Source organism: Camarhynchus parvulus, chromosome 7 (assembly GCF_901933205.1).
Source record: "Camarhynchus parvulus chromosome 7, STF_HiC, whole genome shotgun sequence".
NCBI lineage: Eukaryota > Metazoa > Chordata > Aves > Passeriformes > Thraupidae > Camarhynchus > Camarhynchus parvulus.
In genome coordinates this window covers 28,730,339-28,744,360 of record NC_044577.1, presented here as the reverse complement: position 1 = coordinate 28,744,360, position 14,022 = coordinate 28,730,339, and the positions used below count along the sequence as shown (strand labels likewise).

Below are 14,022 nucleotides of genomic sequence, written 5' to 3'. Positions count from 1 at the left end.
ATTTGCAGAGTCATTTTTAAAGTTCTCTAAAAACTAAATCTTTGCAAGTAGTACTTTTAATCACATCGTAACCTTAAAACTGCCAATCAAAAGCCATATATGCAGATTAATAAAAGTAGTTTCAAAAAGCTACATGGTATTGCTGAGCTGCAAGAGGTACACACTTCACTTAAAAGTCTTGGTTCATATTTGAATTTGTTACAGTAATGCAATAAAGACTTCAAAGACAAAATGGTGTTCTTGCATTGTCTGAATGACATTATTCTGCCTTAGTCAAAGAAAGACCTGTGCTGTAAATAGCTGCCATGATGTCTAAAAACTTTGTCGTGATGTTCTCATTGCCTGCAAAGAGGAAAAGGGTTTACAGTATCTGAAGTTTGCAATATAAAAAATTTCTGCTTTTCATAGCATGCTGCCCATGCAGCACTTCAGATGAATAAATGTCCTGCATAAATTCCCATTTAAAGCAAAGCAGAGTGTTACCCACTCCCACTTTAATAGATTTTGTTCCTTGTGAAAAGGTGAGGACTCCTTTAATCTTTCTCTGCTTTTTTGGGTATTTTTCTGTGTCATGGAAACACTGCAGGAGCCGGAGCAACTCGATTTAGCTGCAAGCACCAAGCATCCACTGGCTTCTCCCACCAAGCAGCTCGGAGAGCCAATACACACTACTTTCCATTTGTGTGGCCCATCTTGGAAAGCAGCAGGAGCTGCAAGATAAAGCACCTCAAAAACCCAGATAACTTTCATCACTGGTGGTAAAAGTTTCTTCAGTCATTTCCATACTAGACACTGGGGGGTACTCTGTTGTGCAGAGTTTGTGGACTGAGAAGCTGGGAAAAGCCTGTGTTGTATGTGATTAATAAAATCCCAGTCACAAAAGGAACTGGGTGTGCTGTTCGACAGATGGCTGGGTTTGAACCAGCCCATGCCTAGATGGCTGAGAAGACCAGTGCCATCCTGACTTGTATCAGCAATAGTGTGGCCACAGGACCATGGGCCACAGGGCCATGACTGTCCCTTGTGCTGGGCACTGATGAAGCATCTTAAGCTCTGTGCTTATTTTTGGGCCTATTAATAAAGGCAATAAAGACAATAAAGGCATTTAGGTGCTGGAGGGTGTCCAGAGAAGGGAACAGAGCTGGGGAGGCTCACCCTGGAGAAAAGGAAGCTCGGGGTGGACCTTATCGCTCTCATAGCGCCCTTGACAGGAGGTTTTAGCCAGGTGGTGGCAGGCGCTTCCCCCAGGTTACGAGCGGCAGGATAAAATACGGCCTCAAGGGTTTAAGTAGAGCATTGGTAAAAATTCCTTCACGGAAAGGGTGGTGGAGCATTGGAATGGGCTGCCTGGGAAGGCAGTGGAAGCGTTCAAAAGCCGTGTGGATGTGGCGCTGGGGGCACAGTTCAGCGGCGATCCTTACGGGGGGCCCAGTCCCCTCTCCTGTGACTCCGGCCCGCACCGCCCGCGCCCCCCGCCACCTCCCCCTCAGCTCTTGGCCCCGCCTCTCGCGGCTCCCGCTACTCCCGCCCCACCCGCCCATTGGCGGAGGCCGCTCCCCCGGCGCTGCCGCCATGGCGACGCGGCGGACGGGCACTCCAAGATGGCCGCCGAGCCGGGCGGCGGGCGCGCCCGGTCCACCCGCTGCCGCCGCCCGCCGCTCGCCGCCTTCACCGCCGGGCTCCTGCTGCTCCTGCCGCTGCCGCTCTGCACCTCCGCCTCCTCCTCCTGTCACCATCGCGTACCCAGCGGCGACCAGGTGGGGTGGCCGGGGGTCTTCAGGCGGCCGCGAGGGGTGTTGGGGGGCAGGGGCTCCCTTGTTGGCCGTTCCCGCTGTTGGATCCGTCCCTTCTCGGCTTTTCCGGGCCGGGCTGTGCCGGGTCTGGCCCCGCAGCCCCGGCTGTGGGCGCTAAGGACGGCGGGCGGGCGCGGAGCATCCCATTGCGGAGAGGGAAGGGTCGGGAAGGGCTGGAAGGGGCCGGCGCGGAGCGGCGCTGCCGGCGAGAGGGAGCCGAGGCCGGGCCGCGGGGCGCGGTGTCAGCCCGGGCGAGCTGCCTCATCCCGCCTCGTGCCTCTCCCTGCCAGGTCGTCTATCAAGTTCCTCTAAAGGAAAATCACGTCTCGAAGAGAAACGTGGATCAACAGCTAAGAATTAAGATTGTGTATGACAGAAGCGTTGAAGAGTGAGTATAACGGTGTGGCAGATTTTTTTTTCTGTGGCTGAGAATGGAAGCCTTGTGGACTAAAGTTCGTTTGTTTTGTTTTTTAAATACAGTTTGCTGCCTGAGAAAAGACATCTTATAAAGGTATGTTATATTTGCTTCCCCTTTTTGTTTGTAGGTAATGTAGATGGAATTAAGTTTAAAGCCAATTTAACTAAAACCTTGAATGCTAGCAATTTAGTATTCCCCTAGTCCAGGAAACCAAAGTTTTGTGTATAGATTACACTTCCATAACAAATAATTCCAGAGTTCTGTTGCAGGGTGCTTGCTATATCCCAAGATGCAAAAGTATCAGTGAGAAATGTGTATATAGTTTTTAAAAGCCTCTTTTAAGCTGTACATTCTAATTAATACTGTTTTCCTTCCCATTTTCTCATTCCAATAACAACATATGGGAATACTGAAACCAAGTATTTCCTGAATATGTTCATAATAATTGAACTTCTCAGAGAGTGAGGCTTTCCCCTATTGTGCTAAACCACAATACCTAGCAAGTTTCATGTAACTTGCTGGTTAATGCCTTTGGGGTGAGGTGTGTCTGCACTGCTACTGGGTGACTCTGATTTTTGCTCTTTTCAGAACAAACTCTTCCCACAAGCTATATCTTATTTGGAGAAGACATTTCAAGTGCGCAAATCTGCCGGTGCTATATTGCTAAGCAGGTTTGTGAAAGTCTGATGAAAATCACTTGCTATATTTGATATTTTGTGCTGTGCTGCATAGCCTTTAAAAGAGGATTAGAGTGTAGGAAATGCCCTGCTGAATCAGATCAGTGACCCATCTGATCCAGTGGCTGTAGCAGATGCTCTTGTACAAATCTGCCAATCTTCCATGAGCAACACCTGCATTTGCTGTAGCTATTGAAATTGTAGATATTCAAAGCGATACATGCTGCCAGTTCCCTTTTATGGGTACCCTCATTTATGAACCTGGTTCTAATCTCTCTTTGAGCCTATGGATGCTCCATTAACAACTGGAAGCATTATGTCTTCCTTGGTAAGGTAATTAACATTTTTCACTGTGAAAGCTGTATCAAGTACCAACAGAGTGCTGTAAGGCTATTCTGTAGTTCTCCTTTAATAATAAAACCTTGACTGTCTCACATTTCATTGAAGGCAATGTGTGACAAACCAATATTTAAGGAGGAAAGCTGACCCTCACAGATATTGCCAAAAAGCCTGTGCAGAGCATACAAGGTGTGGGCCAGTTATAGTTCCTGAGAAACACCTCCAGGTAAGCTCAGCTGTCCAAGTGTTTCCTGATCTTTGAAATAGTATTGTTAATGCTAATTAATGAAAAAGTGCATATTGGTAATTGTGCATAAGTGACCTGTTTGCTGGAGATCACCAAGTCTGGATGAAAGAATAGAAAAACTTAAATTAGTGTGAGTTTCTGTAGTTTATGTTGTTGAATCCAAACTCAAAAAAAAAAAACCAGGAACTGGTTACTATCTTCTGAGCCTGTGTTCTAATGGCCTGTATGGAGAGGATGAGATTTGGAGCTTGCTAAATTGCCATTAGTCACTTTGTTATTCATCTTGGTCAATGAGTTGGAATTTCACAGAGTTAATAGTTGATTTTTTAAGACCTTGTTTTAAGAGTTTATCCACTGACTCAGGAGCATGGTGCAAGAAATGCTTCAGACTTGTTTTCTTGATTCAACTACAGTATGTGATCAGTAGATTTCTGGTTTGCTTTCTTTAACTTGGAAGTTTCAAGTGTATCATTAAAAAGATAGATTACATGAGAAATGCTGTTGCTACTTATGTATACTGGTTTTGTGAGCCAAGATGTTTTTATAAGAAATACAGGCAGGGTGCTAATCCTGGGAAGCTTGATAGGGTTTTTTTTTGTTTGTTTTTTTAAAGCTGCTACCTTCCTTGTGTCTAATACATCATAAGAGTTAGTCATTTGAAAGTTATTCCTTGACTCTGGTTTTGTTTGCTGTTCTTCACAGGGCGTTTTCTTATCTACTGCTGTCTATTAGGATTTATTCTTGGCTTCAAACTAATTGAATCATGTCATGCAAAATTTTGGTGCTAAGTGAAGTATTTTAATAGTTGCCTTTGCACACTGTACAGCAATGCAGGGTGTACAATGACAGTGACTGGCACCGCAGGCCCACAGGCTCTCCTGAGGAGGAGGGGGTTCGAGATGCTGACTTTGTGCTCTACGTTAGTGCTCTCACTACTGACAGGTGTGGCCATGAAAATATCATTGCATATGCAGCCTACTGCCAACTGGAAGCTGAAATGGACAGGCAAGTATTCCCTCTGCTGCAAACTCTTTTTAATTAAACTTTGAAGTTTCTTGATTGTTCAGATGTGGAGTTTGATTGTTTGCCTTTGTTGTATAACAAAGGAGGTGCCATCATGGACGAGCACTGCATTTATGTAAAATCACAAACCCGTCAAATAGTGCTTAACTTGCAGAGTTGAGGCACAGGACTCAGAGTTCATCCTCCGCTGTTAATGCCTAAACTTTTTCTGAAGATCCTGTTTCTCTTAAGGTGAATGTCATGATTTCACAAACTTAAAGAATGCAAGATCCTACTTATATTTTTGTTTTCCATTTCAGTTGTAGTCACTGTCACAGTCTTTGTACCTCCCCTAAAATTCAGGTCCCTTGCACTGTTGTCACTGAGACCTGTGCAGAATACTGAATATAGAAATTGATTGACCCTATCCCGCCACTCCCCGTACCAACAGTAAACTAGTCGCTGTGTTGTTAACAGATATTTATAAATTATTGGGAAGGACATATTTTTACATTAGTCTGTATCTTCTTTAAGTCTTCTGCTGCTTCAAGTGAATAATGATTTGAATTTTGTAGTATTTTACTGAAAACCATTTAACTTTAAAACTCTCTTCCAGGCCAATAGCAGGATATGCTAACTTGTGTCCAAACATGATTTCAACTCAAGCTCAGGAATTTGTTGGCATGCTGTCTACAGTGAAACACGAGATAATCCATGCGCTGGTAAGGATTGGTAAAATGCTGCCCTGAAATGAGTGCCTGCTTGCTCACATGCCTCCAGCTTGTTGCCAAGAGAAGGATGTTTGGTGGAGGGAAGCTTTTGCTTTGCCTCCTTCAATTTTTGTTAATTGCCTTGGAGTGTTGTACCTCCAGTGTATCTCTGGTGGGTGTGGGGACTCTTTCATGGTGTTTGACTTTGTATATGAAGGTCTTACCAAAGGTTTCCATGCGCTTGTTTTTTGACTTGAAGGGTTTCTCTGCTGGACTGTTTGCATTTTATCGTGATGATGATGGAAAACCTTTGACACCAAGATATGCAGATGGACTTCCTCCTTTTAATGAAAGGTATTTTTTTGGACCTGTTGGTAGTCCTAACGAAGAATGTTTTCATGTTGCTTTTTTAGGATGTATTATTGCCTGTTAAAAATGCAGCTTCATTCCATTATTAGAGTGACTTTCCTTTATAATGTTCAAACAGCAGTGTGTGGTGACTCTCTAGTCTTTCTTTACATTGTCATAAAGCACTTATAATATCCACATATACTATAAACTAAGACAGGATTTTATTTATCAGAAGGCTGGAAGTTAAGCCTTACAATTATCCATGCTGCCTAATGTCAGTGCAGTTCATTTTTAAGATTTATGGTTATGCAGAATGGACGATGTGTGTAATCTGCTATGTGAGTTTTCTGATTTGTTATAGAATTAGCAGTTTGCATTCTTTTTTTCGTTTTTAGTTGGTATTGTAGATATTATTCTAGGAGATGGAAGGGTAGAGAGCTTTTTTTTACAATAGCAATACTGAAGGGTTTTATTTAATTTCTTACATTTTTGGTAACTGTAGAAAATGCGCCTTGAGTCTATAACTGATCTTACTTTGCCTTGTTAAGTCAGTTGTGTGTATAATAAACACATCTTAAAAAGGAGAAATGCTGCATAATAAAATTTTTAAAGTTAGAAAGCATGAGGGAGTATAGAGATGATCCTTGATTCTGTTTCTTATGGAGATAAATCTTTGCTCAGTAACATGTCTTTGTGGGAAGGATTTGTAACCAAACCTTCTCCTTACAGCCTAGGTTTGTATCAGTGGAGCAATAAAGTTGTTCATAAAGCAGTGAGACTGTGGGACGTACGTGGTGGCAAAATGCTGCGCCATGCTGTTCATCTTCTGGTGACACCTCGGGTCATCGTAAGTGTGCATTACCTTTCAAGCTTTGTATGCCAAGGTTGCCAGGACATTCTTGAGTCATAAATATTTCTTATTCTTGAAGAATGCTCTTCCCTGAAAGCATGGCCCAAAGCCCATGCCATTAACGTTGTGTAATTGAGAGGGTGTAGCTAAAGTAAAGTAGAAAATGGGTGACAGATAGTATGAAATAATTAAATTGACATAGTCAGAGAAAATGAAGGGAAATGAAATGACTGGAAGGTAAATTATAAAAGGTTAAGCAAAACTGATGTTGAAAAAATTCCTTAATCCTACTCTTTAGATGTTTTCCTACAGACTTGAGACAACTCCTGCTCCTTTAATATTAATATTTTGTCATGTTTAAAAAGAAATTCCTCAAGAATTTTTGGAAATCTTTCTTGCTTCCCACGCGTCAGACTCTCTCTTTGTGCCCTCAGCAGAACATATGCTCAAGTGTTAACAAATTGGATTTGGAAATAAGTCATAGTGTTAATCGCATTTGGCCACAAATAATCTTTTTGTTTTAAATCTAAGACAGTATATAGAACAAACATGGATTAATTACCCCTGGTTTTGCTCACTTGTTTCAAGGAGATGAGTAGATAGTAGGATAGCCTTGCTGTTGGCGTGCTTGCTTAGTCAGCTTCTATGTAGAAAACAAAATGATAGAAAAAGAAATGCTGAAATACTTTTAATAGATAATTTTAGAGCACTAGGACTGCATGTGGGTATCCATCTCAGTATTTTGAGAGTTGTGTTGAAATGTTTTCTTTCTAGGAAGAAGCCCGAAAACATTTTAATTGTCCAATTCTAGAGGGAATGGAGCTTGAAAATCAAGGTGGCATGGGTACTGAACTCAATCACTGGGAGAAGAGGTTGTTGGAGGTTTGTGCTCATACTAGGGAATGGAAGGGAATGTGGAAATGTCTGCTCCCTGTGCTTTGATTTTTAGGTTTATTGTGGAAGGGAATGTGGAAATGTCTGCTCCCTGTGCTTTGATTTTTAGGTTTATTGTGGTACCTACTGGAGCCTTGAAAAGGCAGGAGTATCAAACATCATTGAAATACATCACAAATAGTACTTGATACTTAATATTTAGAAGTCCAATTTCTAGATACATCTGTCTTTTAGCCTTCTTGCTAGATTTCAGAGTATGAGATCAAGTGTTACTGAAAAGCTAAATGTGTCTTACTCCTGTGTGCCATTTACCCTTTTGAAAAGGCTTGCTCCTGTTTTGGGGCAAAGGGGGTATTCCTTTTAGTCAGTTGAGTTTTGTTGCCCTCTGCCTCTTAAATACTTCATCATTCTATTTATTACCTTGACTTCATCTTTTTTCACGTCCTCTGGCTTTAGCTTTTGCCCTGGCTCCTCCAGAACCTTGCCTGACCAAGGAAACACTTATTTCCCTCTTAACATTTAAGCTAATTTTTATTTGTAACTTAGCACTGTGTGATATTTTTGGCAGAGTTACATTGTCTAGTCATTGTTTTATGCAGTAAGGTAAACAAGAAGGGAAATACTTCAGGACAGTCTTTTTATGAAGGAGTATGGGATTTGATTGTCAATAGTGAAAAGAGAACAGAATAAAATGCTTTTTCCTAAGAAGCATTTTCTTACAATAATGATTTTGAGTGGCTTATCAGTCATAACTGGTAACTTTCAGAATGAAGCAATGACTGGATCCCACACTCAGAATCGAGTCTTTTCCAGGATCACCTTAGCGTTAATGGAAGATACAGGGTAAGAATTGAAAATGGGAGGGTGGGTTTTAGTTCATTTGTGTCTGGTTTGCATTGTGCTTGATTTTATTTCAAATTGATGCACTTGTGCTTATCCCTCTGCAGCAGAGTAGATTAGTATAATTAGCTTTATATTAGACAAGGAATCATACCTTGTATGTTACTTTTTCTTCACGTGTTTCAAAACCCATTTTTAATCTAGCCTTAAAAAGCTAGGCATTGCAATCCAAAGTGCTGTTTGTAGCATTTACTTTTTGTCTTAATGTAAGTCTTCTTTCAATTGCATGCAATACATATTGATTATTTTTTTCAGCTCTTCTTGCTGATAGAAAGCAGAAATTCACTAAAGTTTCATCTCTCTGTATGCATTGTTCCTTTGCAGATCACAAAATTTTCTTCTAGTTCATTGTGACTTGAAAAATAGTGAAGTCATAATGTATTTTCCTATAGGCAGAAGGGGATGCAGTTTCCCTTTTTCTTAATTTGAAACCGTTAGGGCATAATATGAAATTCTTGGAACTGCTGTTTTATTAATCAGAGCAGTAATTTTTGAAGTAACTATATTCTCATTTCAAAATACCTTTACAGATGGTATAAAGCAAATTACAGCATGGCAGAGAAATTAGACTGGGGACGCAATAAAGGCTGTGACTTTGTAATGAAGAGCTGCAAATTCTGGATTGACCAGAAGAGACAAAAGTAAGAATACAGTCTTTAAAAAAGTTAAAAATAATGAGGAAACCCTGATGCTTGTTTACATTTGTCCTTCAAATGTGCCTCAGTACAAAGAGGTAGAGGTTGGTAGAGATGAAAAAGGAATGCTGCCTGTCATGGTTTGACACTGGCACAATGCCAGTGCCCCATGAAAATATACTTCCCTGGTGTTCGCTGTGAGATGTGACCAGGAAATAAGCAAAGCAGGCCTCTACCTTAGAAAAAAAGAGTTTATTAACTAAACTACAAAAGGAAAAAAAAAAAAACACACACACACACACACGCACACACACACCTGGAAAATGAAAACTCCACAAAAAGCATTTCTTCCTCCCCCCACCACATTTCCAATACATCTTCCAAATTTCAAGTCTCTATCCATCACCCTGTAAATACTCAATTCCAGTCCATCAAGAGGAGAGGAGTCCTTCTTGGGGCCATGGTGACCTCTTCCTTGCATGCCCAGTGCTCTCACCACTGGACATGGAACAGAGCTGCTTCAAGGGTTATCCTTTTAAGGGTGCTTTGACCAGTTCCGGAAAAAAGCACAGTTTCCTCATCACTCTCGGGACCTCTTGTCCCCCCCATACTTGTCTACCCCCTGGGGCCGGGGGTCTCCAAAACTGAACCCTCTCAGTTCTGAGCCATCGCCTCCCCCTGCATGCAGCCTCTCAGCGAGGAAGCATGGTTCTGTCCATGGCTGTATCAAAAGAGTCCAGCAACCAGCTACTCCATCATCCCTTTCCGGCCTCTTCTTTACTCTCCCAGCCTCACTCACTACTCCGACTGTCATTCACTTGCTCATTTCTCTTTATCATCCACTCCATCTCCCCTCCGGGAAAGGTCCAAATGCTCTGTGAGGTCTTCATTGTCCAGGAAGGGGTTAACAAACTTCTGCACGCGGCCAGGCTCCTTCCCTGCTGCACTCCCCCCTTCCCCCTCCTTCTTCACAGGCTGATATCACTTCAAGGCCACAGGCCTGTACCAGCTTTCTCCCTCTCGTCTTCTGGCTGGGGGGGGGCTGCCCAAATCTTCTTGGGGCCTCTCTCCCTCTGTCTGTCCTGGGTGGGGGGCTGCCCAACGCCTCCTGGTGCCCCCCCACCACCCTTCCATCTTGAGGGGTCAGGCCTACCTCTGCCAGGCTACAGGTTTCCCCTCCCCTGCCCAGCTCGAAGCCGGGCAGGGGAGGCCTTGCCTCTTTGCTGGCCGGAAATCAAAAAGAGAGCCCAAGGGAGTGCTCTGCTTCTAACCCCTGTGTTCTCAGAGGCGCATCCACCCTCAGTGGCCAAGCCTGGTGTCAATTTAAAATCTGGACACCTATTGGCCTCTGGCCACTCCATTCCCAGAAAACCTGCTTCCTGTAAACCCACGACACTGCCCTGCATTCTACCCAGGAATGCACTTTAGAGAGGACAGGTAGGACTTACTCTAAAATTGTTTGCCTTCTTATTTTTTCCCTTTTGATTGGGAATGCTGCCTGTGTCATTTTGCTGGACTGTAATTAAAGCAACTGAAGGAGACGGCAGGCTGTGTCTTGAAGATGGCTGTCTGGTTTGTTCCTTACAACCTTGTTTTTTTTATACAGTCTTCAGACATTTCTAGGACACAGCTGCATATGTGGTCCTGTTTTGCTTATATTTTTTGTTCATTAAAATTTACAAAGCTATGTCACTAAAACTAAATAGCTGAATGTGTTGTAACTTTGTTTGCTGACTTGATATTCTTTAAATCAGAAAGGTCAAAGCCAGACAAATAAGAAAAACTAGCCTCCAGAGAAGAAGTCAGTGCTTCTTTTTGTGATTGACTGAGTCTAGGGGAGAATGGGAACAAACAGTCTTGACAGGCTGCTTATGTAAAGCAGCTTAATTGATCTGATGTGATTTTTATTCTGGTTTTGTTGGCTTGCTTTTTGTTTTTGAGGAAGCAATTAATCAGTCCATACTGCGACACTTTGAGGAGTAATCCTTTGCAGTTAACCTGCAGACAGGACCAAAGAGCAGTAGCAGTGTGCAACTTGCAGAAGTTTCCAAAGCAGTTACCTCAGGAATATCAGGTATAATTGATCCTACTTTACAAATAACTGGAATGTTTTCATTGTTGAGCTTTGCAGCCTGATGATTGTATTTGTTTCAGTTTTTTTTTCTTCTGAGCTATCAGAATGTCTACTTAGTTTATTACTAGTCAGAAGATTGATAAAAATCCCTTGTGATCTTATTAAAAGAAAATTATGTTGCTTTGCTGTCTAGCCAAATACCAGATAGAAATTTTGCCATGTAACAGAAATCCCCCAAAATATCTTGTTTGAGGGATTTCTTCCCCCAGTCTTCTGCCTTTTGTCACTGTACACTTAGAAATCTGTTCTGTTTGCATCCCAAAGAATGTAATTATTACAGAGGGGAATCAGGGACAGAAGCTGGATGCATGCAGATGTGAATCTCTCATTATTTATGTATTCTTAAATACTTCTGGCTCATCTGGTTCATGGGTATTGTAAGGTGCTGTTAATAGCATTCCTGAGTAGTAACAGCTGATGTTCTTGCAACTGTAGTGATTTGATCTATTTAAAAAACAGCTGTACTCTTGCCTTTGCACAAACTGCTTCACTACTGTATTTTGCTTTGCAGTACTTTGACAATCTTAATGGAGTACCAGCAGAAGAACTGCCTTACTATGGTGGCTCAGTAGAAATTGCTGACTATTGTCCATTTAGTCAGGAATTCAGCTGGCATTTAAGTGGTGAATTCCAACGCAGTTCAGACTGTAGAATAATTGAAAACCAGCCAGGTCAGTATTCAGGACTTCAGGGTGGTATTGCAGAGGTTGTATTTGTGAGCTTGGAATGGACTTGCTGCATGTTCAAACTAATTGCATGTGAATTTTTTCACTCATGAGGTTTCACACCACCAGCTGTGTAAACGCTGTGCTGTGGTAAAAAGCATAGCACAACTATGGTGTACACCTGAGGCAAACTCACATATCTAATGCAGGAATTGCATAGGGAGTGAACAGATACCTACCCCAAATGACCCAAATACAAGACAAAGAATGGGGGTGAGGGAGAGGGTTGTTTATTGAGGCTCTGAAATGTGATTGCACTTTCCACCTTTGTGGGTATTTTGTTCAAGGCCAGGGTCTTTGTGAGTTACCAGACCATGGGCTTGTCTCCTAGTGTCAATTGCATTGATGTTGAGTATTGCAGAGCTCCAGAATGCTGTGGGATATTACCTGTCTGTGCAGTTGTCTCAAAAACAAACACCCTCTGCCATCAAACCAGGAATCACAGCTGGCATTCCTTGAGGGTAAACATAACCACTTTCTGATGGAAAGTGCTTGCTCATTGTGGGTTTTTTTGTGGTTAGTTGATTATTTTGTTTGTTTCTTTAATCTTGTGTTTCTTCCAATGTTATTTTCAAGACAGTACAATTCCCAAATTGATAATAATTCAGGGTCTGAAATAGTCCCAAAGTAAACCTTGAATTGCATGTGGGGACATTGATTAGATAGCCTTTTAAATTGATGTGGGCTTTCTGTTCCTCTGGTTAACTTGTAATTCAGTATATTCCTTCTACCTTAGATCCTACCAAAAACTATGGTGCAGAGAAATATGGACCAAACTCTGTATGTCTTATTCAGAAATCTGCTTTTGTTATGGAACAGTGCAGGAGGAAACTCAGTTACCCTGACTGGGGTAGTGGATGTTACCAAGTAAGTATTTGTTGAGTTTTTGGTGGGTTTTCTTTTTTAATAACCCTAAAGGGAAAAGTCAGGCTTAAAATGTTGGTTGTGACTGTTAGAATTTTTCACCTGCATTGTAATCTGTGGATCATATAACATACTTTGAAAACAATCTTCCAACCATAAGCCTGTAATTTAGATAGTTAAGTGTGTGACTGCTGGGATGGCTTCCAGTCTCACTAGGGACATCATCTGTCTTACCCCATGGCACTTTATCCTCAAATAGGAAGGAATACTTCCATGAAATGTTCTGTTGTTGAAGCTTAGTATTAATTAGTCACTCTGATTTTTTTAGAGGTGGAAAGCACTGTGCACATGTCACTTCTCATTTTCTTTGGGACTGTCTCACTAAGGGTATCATGTTCAGTAACTGCACGACTCTGCAAAGTGGTCATTAGCAGAAGCCAAGTTTTACTCATTCTCAGCTGATGATCTGCATAATTGCACAAAAAGAGTATAGTCAGTGCTTTGAAGCATTCCTGAATCTTGTAGTTGCTCAGATTGCATTAAAATACTTGCAGTTAAACTGTGCTTCTGATAAATCATTGTAGTTACACAGTTTGTGGTAGTTGGGAGTGGGGCTGCAGCTGAACCTTACCCCCAATGGGTACAGCTGTGACCAGCAGGTGAGCAGCATTGACAGCAATGAGCCATGGGGTGCCCAGGGGCACTGACCAGCCACCAAAGGGAACAGAGGGCACACAAGTACAATGCATCAACAGGAGGGGTATAAAAGGTTGGGCTAAAGAACAAGAGGGACAGACACTGAAGCCTTCTGAAGTGTTTTGGTGCTACTCTGTATGGGTTGAAGCCTTCTGTAATTGTGTGATGATACTCTGTGTATTGTGGCCATCTCAGCTGTGATGTGTGCTGTGACAAATCATAATACAGACTTGACTCTTACTCTTTTATTTGAAGGTTTCTTGCTCTCCACAAGGGTTGCATGTGTGGGTCAAGGACACTGCGTACTTGTGCAGCCGCTCAGGCCAGGTGTTGACTGTGAGCATTCAGATGAATGGCTGGATACATGTTGGCAATCTGATTTGCCCAGCTTGTTCAGACTTCTGTGACTCCTGTCCCCCAGAGAGGGATCCTCCAGCTTCTAACTTAACGAGAGCTGCACCCATTGGTAGGTTGCCTTTTTTGCTGAAGTCAAACCTTGAGTATTAAATATCTGAAAAAGTCAAAGCTTTGTGTCAGCTCTGACTGTCAGGAACAGGAAAGGAAGGCTATGGCTATTTTAAGATCCTAGGAGTAGGAGGCAAAGGAAATAGGAAAGGTGCCCTGTGTTTTGCTGTGCAGTCGTGCAGAACAGTGACTAACACAGGAGAAATGTGTCTGAAACATAACACCTTCGTTTCACGTCTCCTTCTGGTAATCACCCCAGAGATCTAGCTTTAGCCTGGGAATTTATCAGGAAATCTGACCTGTGTTTTGAAGGCCATATTGT

General features: G+C 42.2%; 1 protein-coding gene across 1 annotated transcript in view; it reads left to right on the top strand.

Annotated features, from left to right (window-relative positions):
- Positions 1-1,601: 1,601 nt before the first annotated feature.
- LMLN (leishmanolysin like peptidase) overlaps positions 1,602-14,022 on the top strand; it is a 16,980-nt gene continuing 4,559 nt past the window's right edge. Inside the window, exons 1-16 of the mRNA XM_030952483.1 lie at positions 1,602-1,757; positions 2,084-2,181; positions 2,274-2,304; positions 2,800-2,882; positions 3,336-3,453; positions 4,301-4,479; positions 5,093-5,198; positions 5,446-5,540; positions 6,267-6,384; positions 7,162-7,269; positions 8,048-8,124; positions 8,712-8,822; positions 10,758-10,890; positions 11,462-11,621; positions 12,412-12,542; positions 13,491-13,701. Coding sequence (XP_030808343.1) covers positions 1,602-1,757; positions 2,084-2,181; positions 2,274-2,304; positions 2,800-2,882; positions 3,336-3,453; positions 4,301-4,479; positions 5,093-5,198; positions 5,446-5,540; positions 6,267-6,384; positions 7,162-7,269; positions 8,048-8,124; positions 8,712-8,822; positions 10,758-10,890; positions 11,462-11,621; positions 12,412-12,542; positions 13,491-13,701 — 1,915 coding nt within the window. The remainder of the gene's footprint in view (positions 1,758-2,083; positions 2,182-2,273; positions 2,305-2,799; positions 2,883-3,335; positions 3,454-4,300; positions 4,480-5,092; positions 5,199-5,445; positions 5,541-6,266; positions 6,385-7,161; positions 7,270-8,047; positions 8,125-8,711; positions 8,823-10,757; positions 10,891-11,461; positions 11,622-12,411; positions 12,543-13,490; positions 13,702-14,022) is intronic.